The 26,412-nt window shown below is 34.0% G+C and overlaps 1 protein-coding gene across 1 annotated transcript; it reads left to right on the top strand.

Annotated features, from left to right (window-relative positions):
- Window positions 1-422: 422 nt before the first annotated feature.
- On the top strand, window positions 423-26,412 carry LOC134720718 (uncharacterized). Its single transcript, XM_063583177.1, has 9 exons — window positions 423-554; window positions 7,684-7,744; window positions 8,487-9,716; window positions 11,650-11,877; window positions 13,018-13,029; window positions 14,532-14,853; window positions 21,668-21,858; window positions 22,286-22,417; window positions 23,614-26,412. Exons 2-9 carry the CDS (start codon window positions 7,723-7,725, stop codon window positions 25,632-25,634), a joined length of 4,158 nt encoding a protein of 1,385 aa, XP_063439247.1. The 5' UTR covers window positions 423-554; window positions 7,684-7,722; the 3' UTR covers window positions 25,635-26,412.

The following is a 26,412-nucleotide window of genomic DNA, read 5'->3' as shown; positions in this document are numbered from 1 at the left end:
ACTGTGATTAATTAATAACCTTTAGCAGAGACATACTTCTCAGTTGTTATCCATTCGTTTAATGTGTTTGAGATTTTGATTTTACCATTTGATCTGAGACTACTATGTGTTATAGTAGTCTCAGATTTGATGTAGGGACTTTCCGTTTTGACTGAATTTTCCACGGGGTTCGGTATTTTTGAGATTTAGCTTTTTAAACATACACAGTAAATATATATATATGTATGTCTATGTTTTAAATATATAATGTCAAAACCCTATACAAGACAAGTTTTTAGAGAGCGGCCCGAGTACTTCCAAATTCAGACAGAGACGCTTTTTTAAGAAGCTTAAAGTTTGCTGACCAATTCAAGCGTTTAAAAGATGTAGATATAAGTACTTTCTCGCGGGGTTTTTCACTTTCACTTTCGATTCGACTGGCAGAGACTTTTCATTTAGTTTTGTAAATGATAGATTTTTGGACAAACTATGTGATGACAGTGTCTGATTAATTAGTGTGAACATATGTTCATGTACATAGATGTTATAAACGTTCTTTTCAGTTGAACTGAAAGGTAAATGATAAATTGCATGCATGAATGAATGATTCAATGAATCACGAATCTCTATTTCCTCCATGCATTCATATGAAAATTTCGCATACAAAAAGAAAACAAGTAATTATTTACACAATAAAAAACATTATATATTTTGAGATGAAAACACAATGAAAAAAAAAACCCAACATAACATACAGTAATACCTGCCAACATCTGAAACGTTCAAAGAGGGAGATCTCCCTCTAAGCTGAGAGGGAGATTTTGTGCGAACGACCTTTTTCATGCGAAATATATGACATGTTTATTTATTCTTCTACAATACACATATGAGAGTTAATAGATCTTATTTATTTCTTTACACATGGTTATATCCTTGACAAGGTGTGTTGTTAGTTTTTTTCCTTTTCCCTTTCCATTAACACACCAACATCATAGAGCTGTACAATTTAATACATGCATTCAATTTTTATGTAACTAACTGGAAGTTTTTAAAGAACTTGACTGGCTTTTCAGACCTCACACAGTCCTTTATTTTTTCTTTCAAAACATAGCTCTAAATTTCAATTCAAACATTGTATAGAAGTATAAATCTTTTAAGTGATTTACAAAATATATATTTTTTTTTGTTGTCTTAAGGCATTAAAAATCATTTAATTGCTATCCTTTTATGATTCATTGTTGAATTTGTATTTAGTTTATGTTGTTTTATCAATTCAATATATATATATCTTTATTCTGACAAACCTTCGTAAATACAATGGTATACAGAAGTTACATGTAATAAATAACACAGTTATAAATTAGAGAAAACATAATATGTACACTATTTACAAATACATGTATAAGTTGAGTTTAGCCAGGAGAACACACACATGAATTAATATGCCTTATAAATGTACATAGCTTTTTTAAATATGATTGTTTTTTCATATTCATTATTTCCTTAAATTTAATTATATTTGGATAATCAATATACTTTTTAGCGATATACTTTTGTCTTTCTATAGCCATAAATTTACACTTCATTACATAGTGGAATTCATCTCCAAGATCTTTTAAGTCACACAGTTTGCATATTCTTTTATCTCTCTGATTTTTTTTTTCCATCTTCCACTTTCTATAGGTAATCTGTGGTTAATGAGTCTAAATTGACACAAAGTATAAATATCACGGGGTTCCAAAATGTCTAAATACTTTTCGAATCCGAAAAGTTCTTTAAAAAGGCGATAATTTAATGTTTTTGAGCTCGTTTGAATATCTAAGTACCATGTTTGTTTAAATTGATCTTGGAGAGATGTTCTTACAACAGTCTTTAACCAAATTTCATTTACACAAGTTTGAGATAACCATAAGATAAACCAGTTTCATTAAGGATAAATTCTATACATTTCATCCAATAAAGTTTAACATTATTTCCATGATATAAACTAAACATTAATTTGTATGCAATTGCTGATAATTTACTGGGTTTGCTAAAAATCAGTTTTGCCCAGTATGAAATCATGCGAACCTTGATATCTAAACTAATATATTAAGAAGGAATTACTCAGGGGAAGTAACCCGAAATTTCAAAGCTTAAAGCAAAAATCGTTTATGATTGTTGATTAGAACTATGATTGACACCCAAGCTGTTAAGTGAAGCCATTTACTTTCACATTGTCTGTGATTTACAGGTAACAACAACCCTCATCAGTGACACAAAAAAGTAATTAATGTTGACTTGTCATTCAAGGTCAGAATATACAAAAGCAGGAGATTTCATACTCCCGCTCAGGAGGGTACTGACAAGGTGGAGATTTTCCGATTTTTCGCTATTTGAGCGCTAGTCTACTGCTCAAAACGGGAGAGTCGGCAGATATGACACATGATAATGATACACAGATTCTGGTATACACAACAAAATCACATTCAATCAATGTCTTTTCAAAATTAAAAATTTTAAAAAATTAAAAAACTGCTTTCAAATAATACATGTCGGAATTTTTTAAACATGGGGTAAATATGTTTTGCTATATGTAATACATCATTCTAGACCGACTATAGGATCGAGACCGTATACTGTATAATTTACAGCTCCTAATAGTACTTCATGAAGGACATTAGGTCATAGCTGGTAATAGTTCTTCAAGAAGGTCTGACATTGTCGTCTAAATTTTTTAAATTGGAAGTTCATCCACAATTTTATAGAATATAACATTTCTTTCTGTTAATAAAACATAACACTCCATTATTAAAGGTTTAAGATATGAAAAGACTGTTCGTTATATAGAATAAATCTATGTTCACAAAGGGTAGGGTGAATTTTGGAATACCATATGATATTAAAAAGAAGATAAACCATGAACGGAATTAATCTATGTTCACAGAGGGTAGGGTGAATTTTGGAATACCATATGTTATAAGAAAGGGAAATATGAGTTCATTTCTATTTTCATCTTGGATTTTAGCCCATATTTTTAAAACAACAAAAACAAGCAATACATTTGACTTTTTCCCGTTTTCCTTGCAAGGTCCTCATGCCCTTCAGACATATTTCACTTGACCTCAACCTCATTTCATGGAACAGTGAACAAGGTAAGTTTTGGTGGTCAAGTCCATATCTCAGATTAGTCAGATACTAAAAAAAATAAGTCTAGTATATTCAGTGTATGGAAGGACTGGCAGGTGTCATCTGACCTTGACCTCATTTTTATGGTTCAATGGTTATAGTTAAGTTTTTGTGTTTTGGTCTGTTTTTGTCTAGCCTTCTTCCTTAGTCCAAAAAGCGAGACTAAGTGATTCTACTTTCCGTCGTTGTTGGTGTCGGCAGCGGCGTCCACAAATATTCACTCTGTGGTTAAAGTTTTTGAAATTTTAATAACTTTCTTAAACTATACTGGATTTCTACCAAACTTGGACAGAAGCTTGTTTATGATCATATGATAGTCCAGAAGTAAATTTTGTAAAAAAATAAATCCATTTTTTCCATATTTTACTTTTAAATTGACTTAGTTTTTCTGCGGGGAAACATTACATTCACTCTGTGGTTAAAGTTTTAAAAATTTTAATAACTTTCTTTAACTATCCTGGGTTTGTACCAAACTTGGACAGAAGCTTATTTATGATCATAAGATAGTATCCAGAAGTAAATTTTGTAAAAAGATAACTCCATTTTTTCTATATTTTACTTTTAAATGGACTTAGATTTTCTTCCAGTTTTTTATGCTTTTACCCTACATTGATATAATACTAAGCACTAGTTTTCCTAAATTTTCATTTAGAGGGAAATTCAAATACAAACTCTTTTTTCTGAATTATACATTATCTTTCATTGAAGAAAACTTTCAAAACATTGCACAAAATTATCACAGACTTGTACTAGTGTTTTTTATTTTTACCTTTAGTAAGAATTTTTCTTGTATTTATTCTATCTATGTTCTTTTTGTACATTTGATTATTCCATGGTTAATAGATATAAAAAAAAATGGGCTGTTTAGTGTGAGAAAGATTTACGTGGTAAGAAACCTAGTTGAACTCCTCCATAGTTTTATGTTCAAACTCTTATATCACACATAACTCATTAAATATTGAAAGTAATTGATATATATTTGACTGTACAGTAGATTTATGTAAAATCACTTAACTTGCATGGTTATCACTTATGACTAAGAAATTATTTAACTTGAAGAGCAAACAAAAAAATGTGTGGACATTAATTTGTAAATATAAAGGACACACTTATCTATTTTACACCAACATGAAGATGTTGTTGTAAATGCAAAAGATAGATTTCATGATTTAGGATCAGTGATATTCAGTATATTTTTTGTAAATTTTTTTCACTAGCCAAGTGTTACCCCCCCCCCCCTTTCTTTGGTCTGCTCTTTTCCTTTAGAGGAGGGAACAGGATTGTAACTCTTCATGGTAAGCTAAGATATATGTGGTAAAATGTACTTAATGCAGGAAGGATAACTATTTTCATTTATTGATTGTGAACTAAATTAAAGTGATGTAAAATTTCCAGCAGGAAGCATTTACATACAAAGATATACATGTAGTTACGATATAACTGGTTTCTTTCATTTTCCTTGATAAATGATGACATTGCTCTGAGATGAAACTGTTTTAAAATTTTGGATATTTATGAAGATTTTTAAAAAGCAAGTATATTTAAAATTGAGAATGGAAATGGGGAATGTGTCAAAGAGACAACAACCCGACCAAATAAAAAAACAACAGCAGAAGGTCACCAACAGGTCTTCAATGTAGCGAGAAATTCCCGCACCCGGAGTTGTCCTGCAGCTGGCATATTTGCATATTTACAATGTAGTGCAATCTACAGTGTTTCACAATATTATAGATGTTGATTAATTTTATTATTTTGACTAAATTAAAAGAATGTTGAAAATCTGGTGTAAGATTTAAAATTTAACACTATTCCAATTTTTATGGTAATTTCAATTAATATTTCAACTAAAATGATTTCGATTCATTTATCAAATGAAGTTACTTTTGACTTTGCTTTGAATTACAAAAAAATACAAATGTAATATGACTGGGTCTTTAAAGTGTGGTAAGTCTAGTTTGAGATAAAACTAATTAACACTATTCCAATTTGCTTAGGTACAAATTTCAATTTACACATAAAAAAAGCATGAGACCTTAATATTCACATTAACATACTGTGGATTTTATTTGACATGACATTATATCAATTTTCATGTATTTATTGGGGATAAGTAAACCATGAATTTTAATGTTCAACAAGTTATCGTAATGCTTAAATTGTTAAACTAAGCCATAACTACCAAATCATATATCTATGAAAATATATTTTCATGAAAACAGATGAATCCACAGTAAGTGTTCATTGGCGGATCCAGGGGGTGGGGGTGGTTCCAGGGATTGGAACCCCCCGTTTTTGGTCGTTCAACGCATTTGAATGGGGACATATAGCTGGAACTCCCCCTCTATCCTGGGTTGGAAACCCCTTTTTTAAAATGGCTGGATCAGCCCCTAGTGTTAAACCTCAGAAATAGACTAAAAAACGTATGCTTTTGTTCAAAGCAAAATATAAGTTCTTAACAGGGTCTTTCAGATAAAAAGAGGAAAATGGTTACTGTCTTATATAACTACTTTAAAAAAATTATTTATACTTATGAAGACAATATTCAAAGCAAAACAAAAACTTTATGAATTTAATATTGAGCTCCTATAAATAGATATAATAGTCCAGTCAATCTAGTCAAACCCTAACCTCGAAGTTATTGCAAAAGACATTTATTAGTTTTAAACTTTATCAGTATATCCAAAATATACACAGAAAAAAGTCCCATAAAATCTAACTTGAGGAAAACTCAAAAATCATGGTTTTAAAATTCCTATGGAGATTTGCATTGCTATGGGAGATAACTCTGCAAAAAATGCAGAAATATTTCATTAGTTGACCATATATTAGATTTTTCAGCATGTCAAGGTAAAGAATCTCAAATTGAATAAAACTAAAGCATATATTCTTCTTTTAGTGATTTAAAGTTTCTTTTAACAAGGTAGATGATGAACAAATAAAATTTACAGATATAAACAATACCAAATATTCACATTATTTTTTCAAAGTGGTCACAAAGCCATAAATTTGCAATTCCTTTAATGAAAAATGTGCCAAAAGAAATTTAAAATACCCAGAACACTTCGGTTTCATACATTTCATGAGCAGGAGATTAAATAATATAGTCAAAAACGAACTTATAACCTGTCAAAGTATCATATTTTACATGAATTTTAAGAAAATCAAACGAGACTCATTTTTACAGAGTTATCTTCCTTTCTAAAGTAAATTTCTATAAGAAATTAAAAATGCTGATTTTGAGTTTTATATTATGGGACTTCATTCTGTAGATATAGGAAGATGTGGTGTGAGTGCCAATAAGACAACTCTCCATCCAAATAACAATTTAAAAAGTAAACCATTATAGGTTAAAGTACGGCCTGTGTATATTTGCAGCTTAATGCTATTGATAAGAACTAAAACATTTTCTGTTGCAATTAGTTTGAGGTTTAAACTTAGTTTGACTAGACTATAAGTTTTGCTCTTTATTGAAAGTCATACAATGACATACCTAACTTGCCCTGTGTAAGGCAAACATTTGACCTGTCAATTTAATATGATAAAAAAAATATTAAAACATTTGTATAGTTTATTGCTGATGTAAAACAAAAATAAGTTGAAGCCAATCTGAAGGTTTAATTGTTAGAACTTTTTTGTTTAAGGAATGACTAACATTTTTTCTGTCTATGAAGAAATAACATAAACAATAAGGGTGCACCACATTTTTGATGTTTTTTCGAATAGACAGAAGAAAAATAATATTACAGTCATTCCCTATAATTTAATTCAAAATTACATTTTAAACTGGAGTAAATCATGCAAAATATTTCATGACGTCACGGTCACATGACAAAATTATGTCAATGAGCTGATAGACAAAACACTGTAAGCCAATCATAAGACATGTTTCATCCAAACTTAAATTAAATAGACCTAATAATGTATAAAAATTCCACTACTTGTTCAAGTGATCATGAGAAGTTACAATAAACAAAAAAATTGATAAATTGAGACCATATGTATTTCAGATTTTGAGTTGATGTTCTTAAATTGACAGGAAGCTATGACCTTTTGATTATACATGCACACTGTATTGTAACATGGCAATTATCCAACAGTTCTTACCATGTTATAAAAAAGAAGATATGGTATGATTGCCAATGAGACAACTATCCACAAAAGACCAAAATGACACAGACATTTACAACTATAGGTTAGTGTACGTCCTTCAACAATGAGCAAAGCCCATACTGCATAGTCAGCTATAAAAGGCCCCGATAAGACAAACGAAAAAACTAATGGCCTTATTTATGTAAAGAAATGAACGAAAAACAAATATGTAACACATAAACAAACGACAACCACTGAATTTACAGGCTCCTGACTTGGGACAGGCACATACATAAATAATGTGGCGGGGTTAAACATGTTTGGGTGTTTATACTTAGCGTTGAAGAGTTGGCACTGATGGTCCTGCATTGCAGTTCAAACTAAACATGAAAAAAGATTTCTAAATATGTCCTCCTTATGATTATAAATATCTTTATTGCATTGCAGATTGTTTTGAATTAAAGAGTCAAATACTAATGCTGTGATATGGGAGAGAAAAAGAATCAAGGTAAATTTAAATGAAGCCCATTAATTTACACATTGTGTAAAGGTTTACATTTCATAATTTACAACCATGTTAAAATTTGAAGAAAAAAAACCATTTAAAATCCAGAGCTCAGATCTAAATATAGGATGATTTTTTTCTGAGATCTTTAAGTCGGAAAATTTATAGTTATATACACATGTGATCATTCAAATGTGGGACAAAAAGGTCATAAGTTTTACTGCATTTACAACTGTTAAATTGTTAGCCATGACCCCCAGGTCACATAAGACAAATATAGAACAAGACAAATATGATATGTCCTGATAAATGTACATCTGATTATAACTAATAGGTATTTCACTTAATATTTCCCTGTTCTTATTCTATAAATTAATATTGTACAATTCATTATTATATCTGATTGAAAACTACTGTTTATTTTTAACAAAGAATTTAAAAGTTAGAGTTTGTCATGACTGACATAGATGGATCCAGCAGCAGGGTGCTGAGGGTTTGGAACCCCCCTTTTTTCATGATCAATGCATTTGAATGGGGATATGTTGTTAGAATCCCCCTTTTATCCTTGGTCAACATCAAAACTAAGCAAAATTTGTTACTTTTTCCTCATTGGTTCCGAGTAATGTAATGGAAATTCCTTTAATGAAGAGATAATTTATTTTGATAATGAAATCACCATGGTAACATAATTGTACCTTTGATTGATGTTGATGGGAATTAATTTCTAGAAAATATATTTTTGTAGATTTATCATCAAAGTTACCAAGAAACAGTGTGCCATTGAAAGACATATTCCAGAAAAAGATTGAGAATTCTTCAAATTTCCTGTCTGATGTTTGGAAACCACGTAACGAGGAAAATAGGGGTCATCAACATCAAATCACAGAAGATAATGATGTGACAGATCAGGATAATATCAGAGACGATGGAAAACATCAGTCAAGGACAACAAAGAACTGTCTACAGGTGCAAGAGGTGTTTGAAAATAATTGTGATGACAAAGAAGGGAGACAAATACCTTGTTTCTGTGGTAGTGAAAACTGTCCTTTCGAGATAAGAAAAAGGCATAAAGATGAAGACCCTCCTGAAAAAAGAATGTTCAATGACTTTGAATTGATGAAATCATATAAAGCAACAGATAGAACATTTCCATTTTCTTTACTTTCATTAATGTGGTTTCCAGGTGAAGGTGATGATAAACGACCATTTCCATTATCAGATAAGACTGATGATGACCCTTATAAAGAGAGGAGTGAAGATTTCGGGTCATCTGCTACAATGAGAATTTTAAATGAAGCTTTTCCTGGTTTGTTTGACAGGAAAGTGAAATCATTAGAAGAGAATAAAAATGAAAATACAAAGAAAAGCACAGACTTTGAATCATCACAAAAATCTTTAAGACCACCTCCAAAACCACCGAGAAAGATTGAAAGAAGACTACAATTTTCAATTTCTAATGATGATAAGGAGAAAACTGAAAATGACGTGTCTTTGAATACATGTGAGAAGTCAGTGATTGATAAGGAAGATCATTTGAACACTGGTAAATCTAATGATGTCCATGATTCAGTCATTCCAGATGAAAATAAATTGAGCGCTTCGATTGATAGTAGTCTTCATAGTCTATCAGAAAATTCTAAACAGAAGAAGCCAGATTTCAGTCAGTCATTTCCAACCAGTGGAAAGAACAAGTCAAGTCTAGGAAAAGATAGTAACCCAGTATTTAGTCAGTCTTTCACTAGTGATTTACGAACTGAAGGCGCAGCCTCAAAAAAGTCTGCAGAGGATTTACAATCTTCTGGATCTGGCCTGCGAAAATTAGGAAAAAACAGTTCTCAGGGTTTGAAAATTGACCAATTAGACTCTTTAGGCATTGTGGATGATACCCCTCTCTACAAGATCCAGCAGAGTAACTCCGTGAACAGCCATGAAATAGATGACTTTGATACTCCACTGGATGATATAGTTGGTCCAGGTAGTTAAATGAAAACAGTTTAGTTATGAAACAAAAATTAATTCCTTTTTAGCTCACCTGGCCCAAAGGGCCAAGTGAGCGTTTTCATCACTTGGCTTCCGGCGTCTGGCATCGTCCGTGGTCGTCCTGCGTTCACTTTTACAAAAATCTTCTTCTGTGAAACTATGTTGCCAAATTTAACCAAACTTGGCCACAATCATCATTGGGGTATCTAGTTTAAAAATTGTGTTCAATGACCCAGCCAACCAACCAAGATGGCCGCCATGGCTAGGGTTAAATTGCAGTTTTTGGCTTATAACTCAAAAACCAAAGCATGAAGAGCAAATCTGACAAGGTAAAATTGTTAATCAGGTTAAGATCTATCTGCCCTGAAACTTTCAGATGAATCCAACATTCCGTTGTTAGGTTACTGCCCCTGAATTGGTAATTTTAAGGAAATTTTGCTGTTTTTGGTTATTATCTTGAATATTATTATAGATAGAGATAAACTATAAACAGCAATAATGTTCAGCAAAGTAAGATCTACAAATAAGTCAACCTGACCAAAATGGTCAGTTGACCGCTTTCGGAGTTATTGCCCTTTATAGTCAATTTTAACAATTTTTCGTAAATCTTAGTTATCTTTTAGAAATATCTTCTCCTCTGAAACTACTGGGCCAAATTATTTGAAACTTGGCCACACTCATCTTTGGGGTATCTAGTTTTTAAAAATGTGAGCGGTAACTTGGCCAACCAACCAAGATGGCCGCCATGGCTAAAAATAGAACATGGGAGTAAAATGTAGTTTTTGGCTTATAACTCAAAAACCAAAGCATTAAGAGCAAATCTGACAGGAAGTAAAATTGTTGATCAGGTCAAGATCTATCTGCCCTGGAATTTTCAGGTGAATTGGATCATTGTTTGTTAGGTTCCTGCCCCTGAATTGGTAATTTTGAGGAAATTTTGGTGTTTTTTTGTTATTATCTTGAATATTATTATAGATAGAGATAAACTGTAAACAGCAATAATGTACAGCAAAGTAAGAACTAAAAATAAGTCAACATGACCAAAATAGTCAATTGACCCCCTAAGGAGTTATTGCCCTTCATAGTCAATTTTTAACAATTTTCACAAAATTTGTAGATTTTCACTTACATTTTCCACAAAAACTACTGTTATAGATAGAGATAATTGTGAGCAGCAAAAATGATTAGTAAAGTAAGATCTACAAACACATCACCATCACCAAAACACAATTTTGTCATGAATCCATCTGTGTACAATGTTTAATATTAACATAGACCAAGGTGAGCGACACAGGCTCTTTAGAGCCTCTAGTTATTTTGTATGATTGATTGATTGATTATTGGTTGCTTAATGTCCAGTGGCAAATGTTTCATGCATATTCAGGTCGAGAACCAGTTCACAATAAATACAATTGGTAGGTCTTGTTATAATAGAGGCCATTTGGGATGATGGTCAGGGAAATTTGGACTGCCACTGGAAAAGGAGGGAATATCGGATAGGGACAGCAATTTTGCCTTGCAACAGGCCACCTACAGGCCCTAAAAGAGTTGTTGCAAGGGTTCTTAACGTGCAAAGAGCATGGCACGTGACTGCGACCTAAATACATCCTGCACAGCCAAATGGAAGCCTCACTTCTGCAAGCATTTTACTGCCTGTCGGGAGAAGATCAAGTGACCATATTTCTATTCCCCAGTTACCCTTGATTTTTTTATATGATATAAAGCTTTCATCTATTTTTAATCAAAATAAAATTTTCAACAGCCAAAAAAACACCAAATCAACAAATCCCTCTGTTTCCGAAAATAATGCTCTAAACTTTCCTATTATCATTTAGGAATATTTTAAATTTCTCAACTCTCTTGAAGTGAACTGTGATGTATAATTATCTGTTACAATAATTATAATGAATCATAATCTTTTGTTTTAGAGTGTGATTCGAAGCTTGAGGAATTTCCTGATTTATTAAGTCATGATAAACCAGAGGAAAGTGGTGCCTCTAGTGTTGAAGAAAGTATTAATTCACCACCTACAGCAAGTACAGACCCTGAGACATTACTGGAAGGACACGCTTCACCACCTACAGCAAGTTCAGACCCGGAGACATTACTGGAAGAACACATGCATTATTGTCCTGCAGTAGCTCATCATCACAATGGTAAAATAAGTACTAAGAGTCTTTTTACATGGCTGATACAATTTTTGTAAAAACTTGTACGAGAATGTTTGCATCCACATTGGCATTTGGACATCGGAAACTTATTGAAATTTTAGTATGATATGTTGTACTAATGTGGTTTTGAAAGAACTCAAGTTACACACCAAAGTTCCATTCAAAGATATTGAATAAATAACCTACATTGATACAATAAAACTGAGAATGAAAATGGGGAATGTGTAAAAGAGACTAACAACTGACCTAAAAACAGAAAACAACCAAAGGCCACCAAAGGGTCTTCAACATAGCGAGAAAATACCTCACCTTGAGGTGTGCTTCAACTTGCCCCTAAACAAAAATGTATACTAGTTCAGTGAGAATGGCCATCATACTCAACTCCAAAACATATAAATGAAATAAAATAAAAAATCATATAAGATTAACAAAGGCCAGAATTGTGATGTCATAATAGAAGATTAAGTGATTGTTGTATGACATCAAGAGTTCAAGTGGCACAGATTTCTAAATAGCGATGCGGTTTATTCTCAAATAAAAAACAAATTAAGTAAAAAATTTGTATGCCCAACCTAGGGGCATTATGTTTTTCGGTCTGTGTGTCCGTCCGTTTGTCTGTGTGTCGTACCGTTTGTCTTTGCATTCTTCCATTTGTCTATACTTCCATTTGTCCCACTTCAGGTTAATGTTTTGGTTAAGGTAGTTTTTGATGAAGTTCAGGTCCAATCAACTTGAAACTTAGTACACATGTTCCTTATGATATGATCTTTCTAATTTAGAAACCAAATAAGAGTTTTGACCCCAATTGCATGGTCCATTGAACATAAAAATGATAGTGCAAGTGGGGCATCTGTGTACTATTCTGTTTTTTTTCAACATTTTAAGTTAGAAAATAAACATTTAGACTTTATATATTGCACTGTTCTTTGAATACTAATGATGATTTTATATAAATTTATAAGCAAAGTAGTCGCAGATACTTATCTTATCCAGAGCTGCCTGACAACAAAGGTTAGTTTGAAACAACCATATATTACCATGAACAATATATAATGGGTATTAGGTGTTTTATATACCATTATTATTAGTTTTATATCTTGTTTTGATAAACACTTTTTTTTACAGGGCCCAATTGTTGTAAGTAAACCAATTTGTTCATTGACAAAATGGCTGATTATTCTTGTTCATGCTTTTACTAAGCTGAAAGCAATTTTGCTTTATATTTTACTCTTCATTAAAATATTTGGCAGAAGAGTAACTACTACTTAATAAAATATTAAGCATGTACTTTTCATTTGATTTGTTTGAATGGGTCAGAATGCAAAATCAGCTTTTACTCTATGTTAGTCCTAGTGATAATTGTCTTATGTGAAACTGTCAGCATTGCTTCAAAATAGTATTTATAAACATGATTTTATGTATTGTTTTATCCTGATGACAGTCCCTAGACACCGAAACATGTAATAAATCAATACAATCAATAAATTTCTGCAGCAGTTCCTGAATAGTATTTATTAATGTTTTGCTATTTTCTGATAAAACGCTATGTTCATCTTGATGCTGTAGTGTACATAATATATTCACACAATTTTGTGGGATTTTATCATTGTGAAAATAACAGAAATATACTCCTAAAGGTATCTTCTACTTTGAATACTAGCATGTTGGATATATCTTAATGAATACATGTCCCATAGAGCTCCAATAAAATTTCCTGAATGGAATTACAGCTGATTTCATTGAGTGTGTAGCAAAAGGTAATATCTTTGGTAAGCTAGCTTGTTAGCTGAACCGTGAAGTCATTATTAGGTCAGGGTTCAGCTAACAAGCAAGTTAACCAAAGATATTACCTTTGGCTACACACTCAATGAAATAGGCTGTAATAGCCATTCTCATTTTGTATTAAAGTTAAAACAAATTTATTAAAATAGTCTTGATAGAATCAACTCACTGGTCTCATAGTATAAGAACTAGATGTAGTATGATTGCAAATTAGACAGCTATTCCCCAGAGACCAACTCATGTAGAAGTGAGCAACTGTAGGACAGTAATGTCTTCAACAATCAGCAATCCTATACTGCACAGAAAGCAAAAATGGCAGAGAAAAGATAAGGTTAATCGTGATTTCTGTAGGTCATGTTTTGATCTCTAGTTAGATTTAATCTAATATAGAACTTGAAAATTAGTATTTGCTGCTTCTATGCCAAGCATGTGTCTCTGCATGTTTGTCTTAAGCTGAGTTCAAATTGTATTGCATTCCACTCACATGTTTCTATTTGTTTTCCACTTGAAGTTAAACATCCGCAATCAATCTATCTATTATTGTTTGAAAATATATTTTTTTTGTCACCGAAATAAGCAAATATTTTAATTTCCACCAAATTAAATGAAAAAAGGACAATATTTATTGGCTTTTAGGACCAAGAGCACATGCATCAACAAAAAATGATTTGGAACAATATTATAATAAATAAGCTATGGTAGATTCCTTTATTTTTGTTGTTACCAATTTTACTTGGAATGGGGAACTTTTGTGTATTTGTTGATAATTATTTTCTTGGATTAGTTGATACAGTTTTTGTTCTCTTTTACAGGTTACACTTGCCTCTCTGTTAATTATTGAAGTATTATTCTTTCAGTATGTTGTAAATGTAACCAGTTTACAAAGAATCAGCATATGCTATATGAGTTGGGGTTAACCGAGGGGTTAGAAATGCATGATGTCGTCCCTGATGGAAATTGTATGTTCAGAGCTATCATTGACCAGCTGAGAATGCAAGGGGAGCTAACTCTAACATGTCATCGTATCAGACAAATGGCAGTAGATTATCTGAAGAATAATCCTCTCCAGGATGACGGTACTCATTTGGAAGATTTCTTTGTTGCTGATGATGAATCCTGGGAGGAGTATTTAAAGAGGATCTCTAGGGATGGTGAATGGGGAGACCAGATTATACTAAGGTAAACTTCAGAGGATCTCTAGGGATGGTGAATTGGGAGATCAGATTATACTGAGGTAAACTTTAGAGGATCTCTAGGGATGGTGAATGGAGAGACCAGATTATACTAAGGTAAACTTTAGAGGATATCTAGGGACGGTGAATGGGGTGACCAAATCATACTGAGGTAAACTTTAGAGGATTTCTAGGGATGGTGAATGGGGAGACCAGATTATACTAAGGTAATCTTTAGAGGATCTCTAGGGATGGTGAATGGGGTTACCAGATTATACTAAGGTAAACTTTAGAGGATCTCTAGGGATGGTGAATGGGGAGATCAGATTATACTACGGTAAACTTTAGAGGATCTCTAGGGATGGTGAATGGGGTTACCAGATTATACTAAGGTAAACTTTAGAGGATCTCTAGGGATGGTGAATAGGGCAATCAGATTATACTAAGGTAAACTTTAGAGGATCTCTAGGGATGGTGAATGGGGTGATCAGATTATACTAAGGTAAACTTTAGAGGATCTCTAGGGACGGTGAATGGGGTGATCAGATTATACTAAGGTAAACTTTAGAGGATCTCTAGGGATGGTGAATAGGGCAATCAGATTATACTAAGGTAAACTTTAGAGGATCTCTAGGGATGGTGAATGGGGTGATCAGATTATACTTCGGTAAACTTTAGAGGACCTCTAGGGATGGTGAATGGGGTGATCAGATTATACTAAGGTAAACTTCAGAGGATCTTTAGGGACGGTGAATGGGGTGACCAAATCATACTGAGGTAAACTTTAGAGGATCTCTAGGTATGGTGAATGGGGAGACCAGATTATACTTAGGTAAACTTTAGATGATCTCTAGGTATGGTGAATGGGGCGATCAGATTATACTTAGGTAAACTATAAAGGATCACTAGGAATGGTGAATTGGGTGACCAGATTATACTTAGGTAAACTTTAGAGGATCTCTAGGGATGGTGCATGGGGTGACCAAATTATACTTAGGTAAACTTTAGAGGATATCTAGGGACGGTGAATGGGGTGACCAGATTATACTTAGGTAAACTTTAGAGGATCTCTAGGGATGGTGAATGGGGTGATCAGATTATACTTAGGTAAACTTTAGAGGACCTCTAGGGACGGTGAATGGGGTGATCAGATTATACTAAGGTTAACTTTAGAGGATCTCTACGGATGGTGAATGGGGGGATTAGATTATACTAAGGTTAACTTTAGAGGACCTCTAGGGACGGTGAATTGGGTGATCAGATTATACTTAGGTAAACTTTAGAGGACCTCTAGGGACGGTGAATTGGGTGATCAGATTATACTTAGGTAAACTTTAGAGGACCTCTAGGGACGGTGAATTGGGTGATCAGATTATACTTAGGTAAACTTTAGAGGACCTCTAGGGACGGTGAATGGGGTGATCAGATTATACTTAGGTAAACTTTAGAGGACCTTTAGGGACGGTGAATTGGGTGATCAGATTATACTTAGGTAAACTTTAGAGGATCTCTAGGGATGGTGAATAGGGCAATCAGATTATACTAAGGTAAACTTTAGAGGATCTCTAGGGATGGTGAATGGGGTGATCAGATTATACTTAGGTAAACTTTAGAGGACCTCTAGGGACGGTGAATGGGGTGATCAGATTATACTTAGGTAAACTTTAGAGGACCTCTAGGGACGGTGAATTGGGTGATCAGATTATACTTAGGTTAACTTTAGAGGATCTCTACGGATGGTGAATGGGGGGATTAGATTATACTAAGGTAAACTTAGGTTAACTTTAGAGGATCTCTACGGATGGTGAATGGGGGGATTAGATTATACTAAGGTAAACTTAGGTTAACTTTAGAGGATCTCTACGGATGGTGAATGGGGGGATTAGATTATACTAAGGTAAACTTTAGAGGATCTCTAGGGATGGTGAATGGGGTTACCAGATTATACTAAGGTTAACTTTAGAGAATCTCTAGGGATGGTGAATGGGGTGATCAGATTATACTAAGGTAAACTTTAAAGGATCTCTAGGGATGGTGAATGGGGAGACCAGATTATACTAAGGTAAACTTCAGAGGATCTCTAGGGATGGTGAATTGGGAGATCAGATTATACTGAGGTAAACTTTAGAGGATCTCTAGGGATGGTGAATGGGGAGACCAGATTATACTTAGGTAAACTTTAGAGGATCTCTAGGTATGGTGAAAGGGGAGACCAGATTATACTTAGGTAAACTTTAGAGGTTCTCTAGGTATGGTGAATGGGGCGATCAGATTATACTTAGGTAAACTATAAAGGATCTCTAGGAATGGTGAATGGGGTGACCAGATTATACTTAGGTAAACTTTAGAGGATCTCTAGGGATGGTGCATGGGGTGATCAGATTATACTAAGGTAAACTTTAGAGGATATCTAGGGACGGTGAATGGGGTGACCAAATTATACTTAGGTAAACTTTAGAGGATCTCTAGGTATGGTGAATGGGGTGACCAGATTATACTTAGGTAAACTTTAGAGGATCTCTAGGGATGGTGAATGGAGAGATCAAATTATACTAAGGTAAACTTCAGAGGATCTCTAGGGATGGTGAATTGGGAGATCAGATTATACTAAGGTAAACTTCAGAGGATCTCTAGGGATGGTGAATTGGGAGATCAGATTATACTTAGGTAAACTTAAGAGGATTTCTAAGGATGGTGCATTGGGTGACCAAATTATACTTAGGTAAACTTTAGAGGATATCTAGGGACGGTAAATGGGGTTACCAAATTATACTTAGGTAAACTTAAGAGGATCTCTAGGTATGGTAAATGGGGCGATCAGATTATACTTAGGTAAACTATAGAAGATCTCTAGGAATGGTGAATGGGGTGACCAGATTATACTTAGGTAAACTTTAGAGGATCTCTAGGTATGGTGAATGGGGTAACCAGATTATACTTAGGTAAACTTTAGAGGATCTCTAGGGATGGTGAATGGGGAGATCAAATTATACTTAGGTAAACTATAGAGGATCTCTAGGAATGGTGACTGGGGTGACCAGATTATACTTAGTTAAACTATAGAGGATCTCTAGGTATGGTGAATGGGGTTACCAGATTATACTTAGGTAAACTTTAGAGGATCTCTAGGGATGGTGAATGGGGAGATCAAATTATACTAAGGTAAACTTTAGAGGATCTCTAGGAATAATGAATGGGGCAATCAGATTATACTAAGGTTCACTTTAGAGGATCTCTAGGGATGGTGAATGGGGCGATCATATTATACTCAGGTAAACTAAAGAGGATCTCTAGGGACGGTGAATGGGGCGATCATATTATACTCAGGTAAACTAAAGAGGATCTCTAGGAATGGTGAATGGGGTTACCAGATTATACTTAGGTAAACTTTAGAGGATCTCTAGGGATGGTGAATGGGGAGATCAAATTATACTAAGGTAAACTTTGGAGGATCTCTAGGAATGGTGAATGGGGCAATCAGATTATACTAAGGTTAACTTTAGAGGATCTCTAAAGATGGTCAATGGGGTGATCAGATTATACTTAGGTAAACTTTAGAGGACCTCTAGGGATGGTGAATGGGGTGATCAGATTATACTTAGATAAACTTTAGAGGACCTTTAGGGATGGTGAATGGGGCGATCAGATTATACTACGGTAAACTTAAGAGGATCTCTAGGAATGGTGAATTGGGCGATTAGATTATACTTAGGTAAACTTTAGAGGACCTCTAGGAACGGTGAATGGGGTGATCAGATTATACTTAGGTAAATTATACTTAGGTAAACTTTAGAGGACCTCTAGGGACAATGAATGGGGTGATCAGATTATACTTAGGTAAACTTTAGAGGACCTCTAGGGACGGTGAATGGGGTGATCAGATTATACTTAGGTAAACTTTAGAGGACCTCTAGGGACGGTGAATTGGGTAATCAGATTATACTTAGGTAAACTTTAGAGGATCTCTACGGATGGTGAATGGGGGGATTAGATTATACTTAGGTAAACTTTAGAGGATCTCTACGGATGGTGAATGGGGGGATTAGATTATACTAAGGTAAACTTTAGAGGATCTCTAGGGATGGTGAATGGTTACCAGATTATACTAAGGTAAACTTTAGAGGATCTCTAGGGATGGTGAATGGGGTGATCAGATTATACTAAGATAAACTTTAAAGGATCTCTACGAATGGTGAATGAGGAGATCAGATTATACTAAGATAAACTTAAGAGTATCTCTAGTGATGGTGAATGGGTAGATTAGATTATACTAAGGTAAACTTTAGAGGATCTCTAGGGATGGTGAATGGGGTTACAAGATTATACTAAGGTAAACTTTAGAGGATCTCTAGGGATGGTGAATGGGGAGATCAGATTATACTAAGGTAAACTTTAGAGGATCTCTAGGGATGGTGAATGGGGATACCAGATTATACTAAGGTAAACTTTAGAGGATCTCTAGGGATGGTGAATAGGGCCATCAGATTATACTTAGGTAAACTTTAGAGGATCTCTAGGGATGGTGAATGGGGTGATCAGATTATACTAAGGTAAACTTTAGAGGATCTCTAGGGATGGTGAATAGGGCAATCAGATTATACTAAGGTTAACTTTAGAGGATCTCTAGGGATGGTGAATGGGGTGATCAGATTATACTTCGGTAAACTTTAGAGGACCTCTAGGGATGGTGAATGGGGTGATCAGATTATACTAAGGTAAACTTCAGAGGATCTTTAGGGACGGTGAATGGGGTGACCAAATCATACTGAGGTAAACTTTAGAGGATCTCTAGGGATGGTGAATGGGGAGACCAGATTATACTAAGGTAAACTTCAGAGGATCTCTAGGGATGGTGAATTGGGAGATCAGATTAAACTGAGGTTAACTTTAGAGGATCTCTAGGGATGGTGAATGGGGAGACCAGATTATACTTAGGTAAACTTTAGAGGATCTCTAGGTATGGTGAATGGGGAGACCAGATTATACTTAGGTAAACTATAGAGGATCTCTAGGAATGGTGAATGGGGTGACCAGATTATACTTAAGTAAACTTTAGAGGATCTCTAGGGATGGTGCATGGGGTGACCAAATTATACTTAGGTAAACTTTAGAGGATATCTAGGGACGGTGAATGGGGTGACCAAATTATACTTAGGTAAACTTTAGAGGATCTCTAGGTATGGCGAATGGGGTGACCAAATTATACTTAGGTAAATTTTAGAGGATCTCTAGGGATGGTGAATGGGGAGATCAAATTATACTAAGGTAAACTTTAGAGGATCTCTAGGAATGGTGAATGGGGCAATCAGATTATACTAAGGTAAACTTTAGAGGATCTCTAGGGATGGTGAATGGGGCGATCAGATTATACTAAGGTAAACTTTAGAGGATCTCTAGGAATGGTGAATGGGGCAATCAGATTATACTAAGGTAAACTTTAGAGGATCTCTAGGGACGGTGAATGGGGTGATCAGATTATACTTAGGTAAACTTTAGAGGATCTCTAGGGATGGTGAATGGGGTGACCAGATTATACTTAGGTAAACTTTAGAGGATCTCTAGGTATGGCGAATGGGGTGACCAAATTATACTTAGGTAAACTATAGAGGATCTCTAGGTATGGCGAATGGGGTGACCAAATTATACTTAGGTAAATTTTAGAGGATCTCTAGGGATGGTGAATGGGGAGATCAAATTATACTAAGGTAAACTTTAGAGGATCTCTAGGAATGGTGAATGGGGCAATCAGATTATACTAAGGTTAACTTTAGAGGATCTCTAGGGATGGTGAATGGGGCGATCAGATTATACTAAGGTAAACTTAAGAGGATCTCCAGGGATGGTGAATGGGGCGATTAGATTATAATTAGGTAAACTTTAGAGGATCTCTAGGGATGGTGAATGGGGTGATCAGATTATACTTATCTCTATATAGGGATGGTGAATGGGGTGAACAGATTATAATAAGGTAAAATTTAGAGGATCTCTAGGGATGGTGAATGGGATGACCAGATTATAATAAGGTAAACTTTAGAGGATCTCTAGGGATGGTGAACTAGTTTGTAGAGAATTTAGTTATGGTAAATTAATAGTTCTGATCCTTTAATAGGTCAGTAAAGTTGAAGTGTTTGTTTAGGAATATGAAATTGGAAGATAAAAATTAGTTAATAATGTTGAGATTAGATTATACTTATGATAATAGTAATGTAGTTGACTATAAGGGGAATCAGAAAACAGTTTTAAATTTGAATTAATATCCAGCTAAATTACCTCCCCTTAATTGAACAGATTCCTTTACTTTTATGCCCCCTTGGAACAGGCACATTCAGAATGAAGCTGAGTTAATCTAGTTTGTTGGTGCCAAACCCTCCCTATAACTGCTGGGACAGTAGTGTAACAATACAATATAAGAAAACACAATAAAAATCAGTTGAAGGTTCTTAAGTCATCAGATTGATACAAAGCAGGAAAAAAAAACATTTTACAAAAACACAGACCCAAAATTGCAGGATATTTATACAACCCTCAACAAAAAATTATAGATCAGAGAGTAGTTGCAGTAACTGACAGCTTGTTAAAAAAAATTGCTGTTCTTTTATATCTTATAAATTGCTTAAATTTCCCTCTCTGCACTTGAAAAAAGGTTAATTTAATATGAAACTTCTCAAATATTTAATTTTTCATTTACAAGTTGGCACTAGAAAATAAAAGTTTATTATGAGACCTCACAAAGTTTTTTTTTGTCATTTAGGAGTTGGCACTTGAAAAACAAGATTATTATGAGGATTCGCAAAAGATTTATTTTTCATTTACTGTTTTAGAGGGTTAGCAGAAGTTGTAAATAGAGAGATTTCTATCATAACTACAATCGGTGATTTACATAATCAGACAACCATAACACCCCAAAGTGCAGACAAAGACGAGAAGATCAAAAAAATATGTTTGGGACATGTCAATGATCAACATTACTACAGCTTAAGACCAAAAGGCTGGCATGAAAAGTGGTATAGAGGTATGGCCAAAAATATATATCATCTTGGAAATTTTGAAAGACTTTCTTGTAATAGATAAATGACAAGATTAAAATTTGAGATAATATAATTACAAAAAGCTACAAGCTGAGACAATTTTTACTAGACTTGGCCACAATCAGCATTAAAAATAGTTTAAAATGTCTGATGACCCTGCCTGCCAACCAACATGGCAGACATGGCTAAAAATTTAACATAGGGGAAAAATGAAGTTTTTGATTTTTATCTCTGAAACTGAAGCCAAAGTATAATGGCTGCATTATTTCATGCATCAATTGTACACAAAAATATCAGGTGAGCTAAACAGGCTCCTTGGAGCCTCTAGTTTAAAACTTGACAAACACTTATTCGAATCAGTATGTATACTATTACTAAGACCATTTTGTAACCATTTCTAATTACTAACAGGAGCAAGAAGAAAGCAATTATTGGAACATCGTCACTTCTATAGTACTGATTTAGAAGAACAGAGTACTTCTTTGGAAGAATTGTCGTCAGAAGAAGAGTTGACATCGCCATGCAGACCAAGTAAACTAATAAGTATGTTATGTTTGTCTCCTGTGCCATGTGGTGAGGAGGACATAGACAATTATGTTGTCCTTCTGTCTGTCCATCTGGTCTTGTTTATGCTCTTACATGTACAATTCTTGCCAGATGTTTATGAAATTTATATCATAGGTTTATATCAGCAATGTCTTGAACAAGATTAAAACTTTTAGCTGAACAATTATTTAAAAAAAAAGTAATGCCTCTTGGAAACACTAAGTGTAAGGAAAAGTGTGTCGTTAGCACTTGTTTAACATTTGCAATATTTGTGAATCTTATATTATAGGTTTATATCATAATGCTTGAAAATCAATGCAGATCAATTATTTTATCAGTTATTCCCCTTGGAAGCATTGTTTTGTGGAAAATTTCAATGTCAGCACTCTCATGTGTACAGTTCTTGCCAAAATTTTATAAAACTTAAAACATAGCTTTATATTAGTAACGTCTTTCACGAGTTAGAAAATCAGAGTGGATCAATAATTTTTAAAAGAGTTTTGCCGCTTGGAAATATCAATTATATGGAGAATTGCCGTATGCACACTCTTATGTGTACAATTCTTGCCAGATGTTTACAAAACTTGTATCATAGGTTTATATCAGCAATGGCTTGGACCAGGACAAGATCAACAATCAGTGCTGATCAAGTATATTTAAAAGAGTTATGACCTTGGAAATATTGATCATATGGAAAATTACATTTGTTAGTGCTCTCATATGTTCAATTCTTGCCAGAATTTTATGAAACTAATATCAAAGGTTTATATCAGCAATGTTCTTCACAGTTAATAAGTTCTGATCCAATACTTTTAACACAGTTGTAGAACACAAACTTTCCTTGGAAATATTGATCATATGGAAAATTACATTTGTTAGTGCTCTCATATGTTCAATTCTTGCCAGAATTTTATGAAACTAATATCAAAGGTTTATATCAGCAATGTTCTTCACAGTTAATAAGTTCTGATCCAATACTTTTAACACAGTTGTAGAACACAAACTGATGATATACATTTAAAAGGATTATATTTGGTCCATCACACTGAAGGGGAGATAATAAAATTTACTTTGTTCAATATAATAATATTGCACGGCACTAAGTATTCTTTTATGAGCTCACTATCACAGTTATATGACTGTTTTAAAAATAAAAATCTGGTTATTTCAGATAATGTTTCTGTCTTTTCCAGATTGCAGTTCTCAGCACATTGATGCATACTGTCATGCTCCAATTTTTCATATGAATTTTGTAATAGAGAATGTGCTACCAAAAAATAACATATACACAACATATAGATATGGTGGTGGCCGAAGTCACATAATACCACTTTCATGGCAAAAGGAATGGGAAATAGCTGGTAGTGTGGAAGAAGGACTTTCTGTTAATATATATACCTCTAGTATTGAGAATAATCGTGGAATGGGAAATGAAAGCTTTAATGCTGTAAAAGCATCAAATTATCCAAATCTATTCAAACAAATTGGAAAACCAGTTTTAGTCTTTAAAGATGACCGATATGAACTAGGGAGTGATGTTGTCATCATAGATTCTGAAAAAACTAGTCCTGGATTTACCCATGTAAAATCAGAAAAAATACAGCTACCGCCATTCTACACAGAAATAAATGGAAAATACTTTTTATTAAATACATCCTTTTATACTGGACTGAATGCAAATGGAACATTGAAAAACATAAGAAAATTACGCAACAAAGACCCGTATCTCATTTTTCAGAAAGAGGCGTGCATGATTTTTTATTGTGGCAAATGTCCTAAATGGCCAAAAGAAGCAAGTGAGTGGATTTTGAGGAAAAGGCCGAGTGGTTGGCCAAGTACCTCTTTGCTAGAGGAGACCCTGAAAGTTCCATGTCTTCTGACGCCAAAATACCATCCATTGAGCAGAAACCCTGATATTGAATGGATGTTTGACTTCTCATTCCCTGAAACATTTCTTCTGAAAGATAACATATCAAAGGAACAGAGATACTGCTTTCATGTGTTCAAACTTTTAATAGATTTTCATACAGGTCGAAGAAAGGAGTTGTCTACCTTTGTTCTCAAAACCATCTTCCTGTACACATTAGAAGTAATACCTTGCCAGCAATGGGAGACTTGTCCGTCTGCATGCATGCTTTACATGACAGAAACCCTACTGTCAAGTTTGAAGGAAAGGAAAATACCCCACTACTTTATTCCAGAAAACAACATTATTTCTCATTTAAGTGGTACTATTCTTTATCAGTTGATCGAAAAAGTAAACGTTGTCCGTGAATTTCCCATCATGTCTGTTATTCTGATGGCAGAGAGTCATGGTCTAATGACAACATATGTTACTGACCAAATTATTGAAGATTTAAATCATCTCTTAGATGTAAGCAATATTACTGATTCAGTTCTTAATACATTCATACCTGCATATGCTCAAATAACTGTTACCTCTCTTGCTCATCAAAAATTCCGCCAAGCAGTTAATGCAGTGACCACTGGATATAGAATGTTGCAAGACCTTCCACGATGCAGTGATGACGTTTTCAATCCCTATGAAAATATGTCATTAGAAATGTTCATTCAGGAAACCACTGCTGGGATGAAAAATTTTCAGGTTTGGTGGCTATGTTTCTTTGTCGATCTCTTCAAGAAGGAAAATACTTTGAAATTATTTACACGCACCAATCCTTTCAAGAAAATTGTCGATCTCATGGATGATTGTCCTCCAGGTGACCTTGATGATGTTTCTGTTCCTAATATGATGTTACAGTTTCACAGACAGGAATTTGAATGCAAGCAAATTAAAGGTTCTGGATTTATTTTAACAATGTGCAAATATTTAATGCAGGAGGGAGAATATGGTCTGGCTGGACATTATTTAAGGGGAATAATCAAAATGATGTCGAAAGTTTTGAATGACCAGGATGCCATAATGGCGGAAGTTTTACAGAATCCAACTTATGGAAAAAAGCCAAAGGAGAAAAATATCGATTATCTTATGCAAGCTTTTATGACAAGGATGTCATCAACTTTATTCCTTATTTTCACAGATCTGTACCATTGTTATGAGCATCAAGGACAGACCGGATATTTTCAAGAGTACGTTGAACAATTCGAATCTGTTTGTAAGAACATGGCCACGCCCTCTGCTTTATCTTTTCTTGCTGAAATCAGCAGATCATTAGGGACTAGCAAGAAGATTAAGGATGTTTTAAGACATTAAAACTGTAAAAAAAACTTAAAAACAGCAAGAGTTATTTACATGTATGTACAAAAAAGTGAGGAAAAATCTGCAATAAGAAATTTTAATTTATGGGAAGAAAAACCATAAAGTAAGGTAGCTGTTGTGTCTTCCTCAATTTTGATTTTGAAAAAAGCAGATAACAATCAGTCTATATCATTAAGGAAATACACAAATTTGATTTAATTCATGTGTAAGACTTTTGGTGTTAAAATTGAAACTGTGGTTTATTATATGTATGGCTGTTTTACAAATTAACTCAGATTTAAGGGTAAATAACTCGATAACTTTAACAATAGAATGCATTTTGAATTAATTACATATTCATATTGCAACTTACTTATCATGTAGCAAGAAAACAGATCCTGTGACCTATTTTTTGGCTCAACTGGCAGAAACAGCCAAGTGAGCTTTTCTCATCACTTGACGTCCATTGTCGTAGTCTGTCGTTGTTAACTTTTACAAAAATCTTCTCCTCTGAATCTACTGAGCCAAACTTAACCAGACTTGGCCACAATCATCATTGGGGTATCTGGTTTAATAAACATGTCTGGTGACCCAGTCAAACTACCAAGATGGTACCGTGGTCATGGCTAAAAATAGAAAATGTAGATTTTGGCTTATATCTCTGAAACCAAAGCATTTAGAGTAAATCTGACATGGGTTTAAATTGTAAATGAGGTCAATATCTATCCGTTTAGAAATATTTGGATGAATCGGACAACCTGTTGTTAGGTTGCTGCCCCTGAAAATGTTATTT

This window comes from Mytilus trossulus, chromosome 6 (genome assembly GCF_036588685.1).
Source record: "Mytilus trossulus isolate FHL-02 chromosome 6, PNRI_Mtr1.1.1.hap1, whole genome shotgun sequence".
NCBI lineage: Eukaryota > Metazoa > Mollusca > Bivalvia > Mytilida > Mytilidae > Mytilus > Mytilus trossulus.
The sequence above is the reverse complement of the archived record's forward strand: the minus strand, read 5'-3'. Positions and strand labels throughout refer to the sequence as shown.

What these genes read in the sequence shown, in the direction of transcription:
- LOC134720718 (XM_063583177.1), top strand. Translation starts at nt 7,723, where the DNA reads ATGGGAGAGAAAAAGAATCAAG. An exon ending in GGATGATATAGTTGGTCCAG is followed by an intron (nt 9,717 to 11,649) that starts GTAGTTAAATGA and finishes CTTTTGTTTTAG; the next exon opens with AGTGTGATTCGAAGCTTGAG. An exon ending in CAGACCAAGTAAACTAATAA is followed by an intron (nt 22,418 to 23,613) that starts GTATGTTATGTT and finishes TGTCTTTTCCAG; the next exon opens with ATTGCAGTTCTCAGCACATT.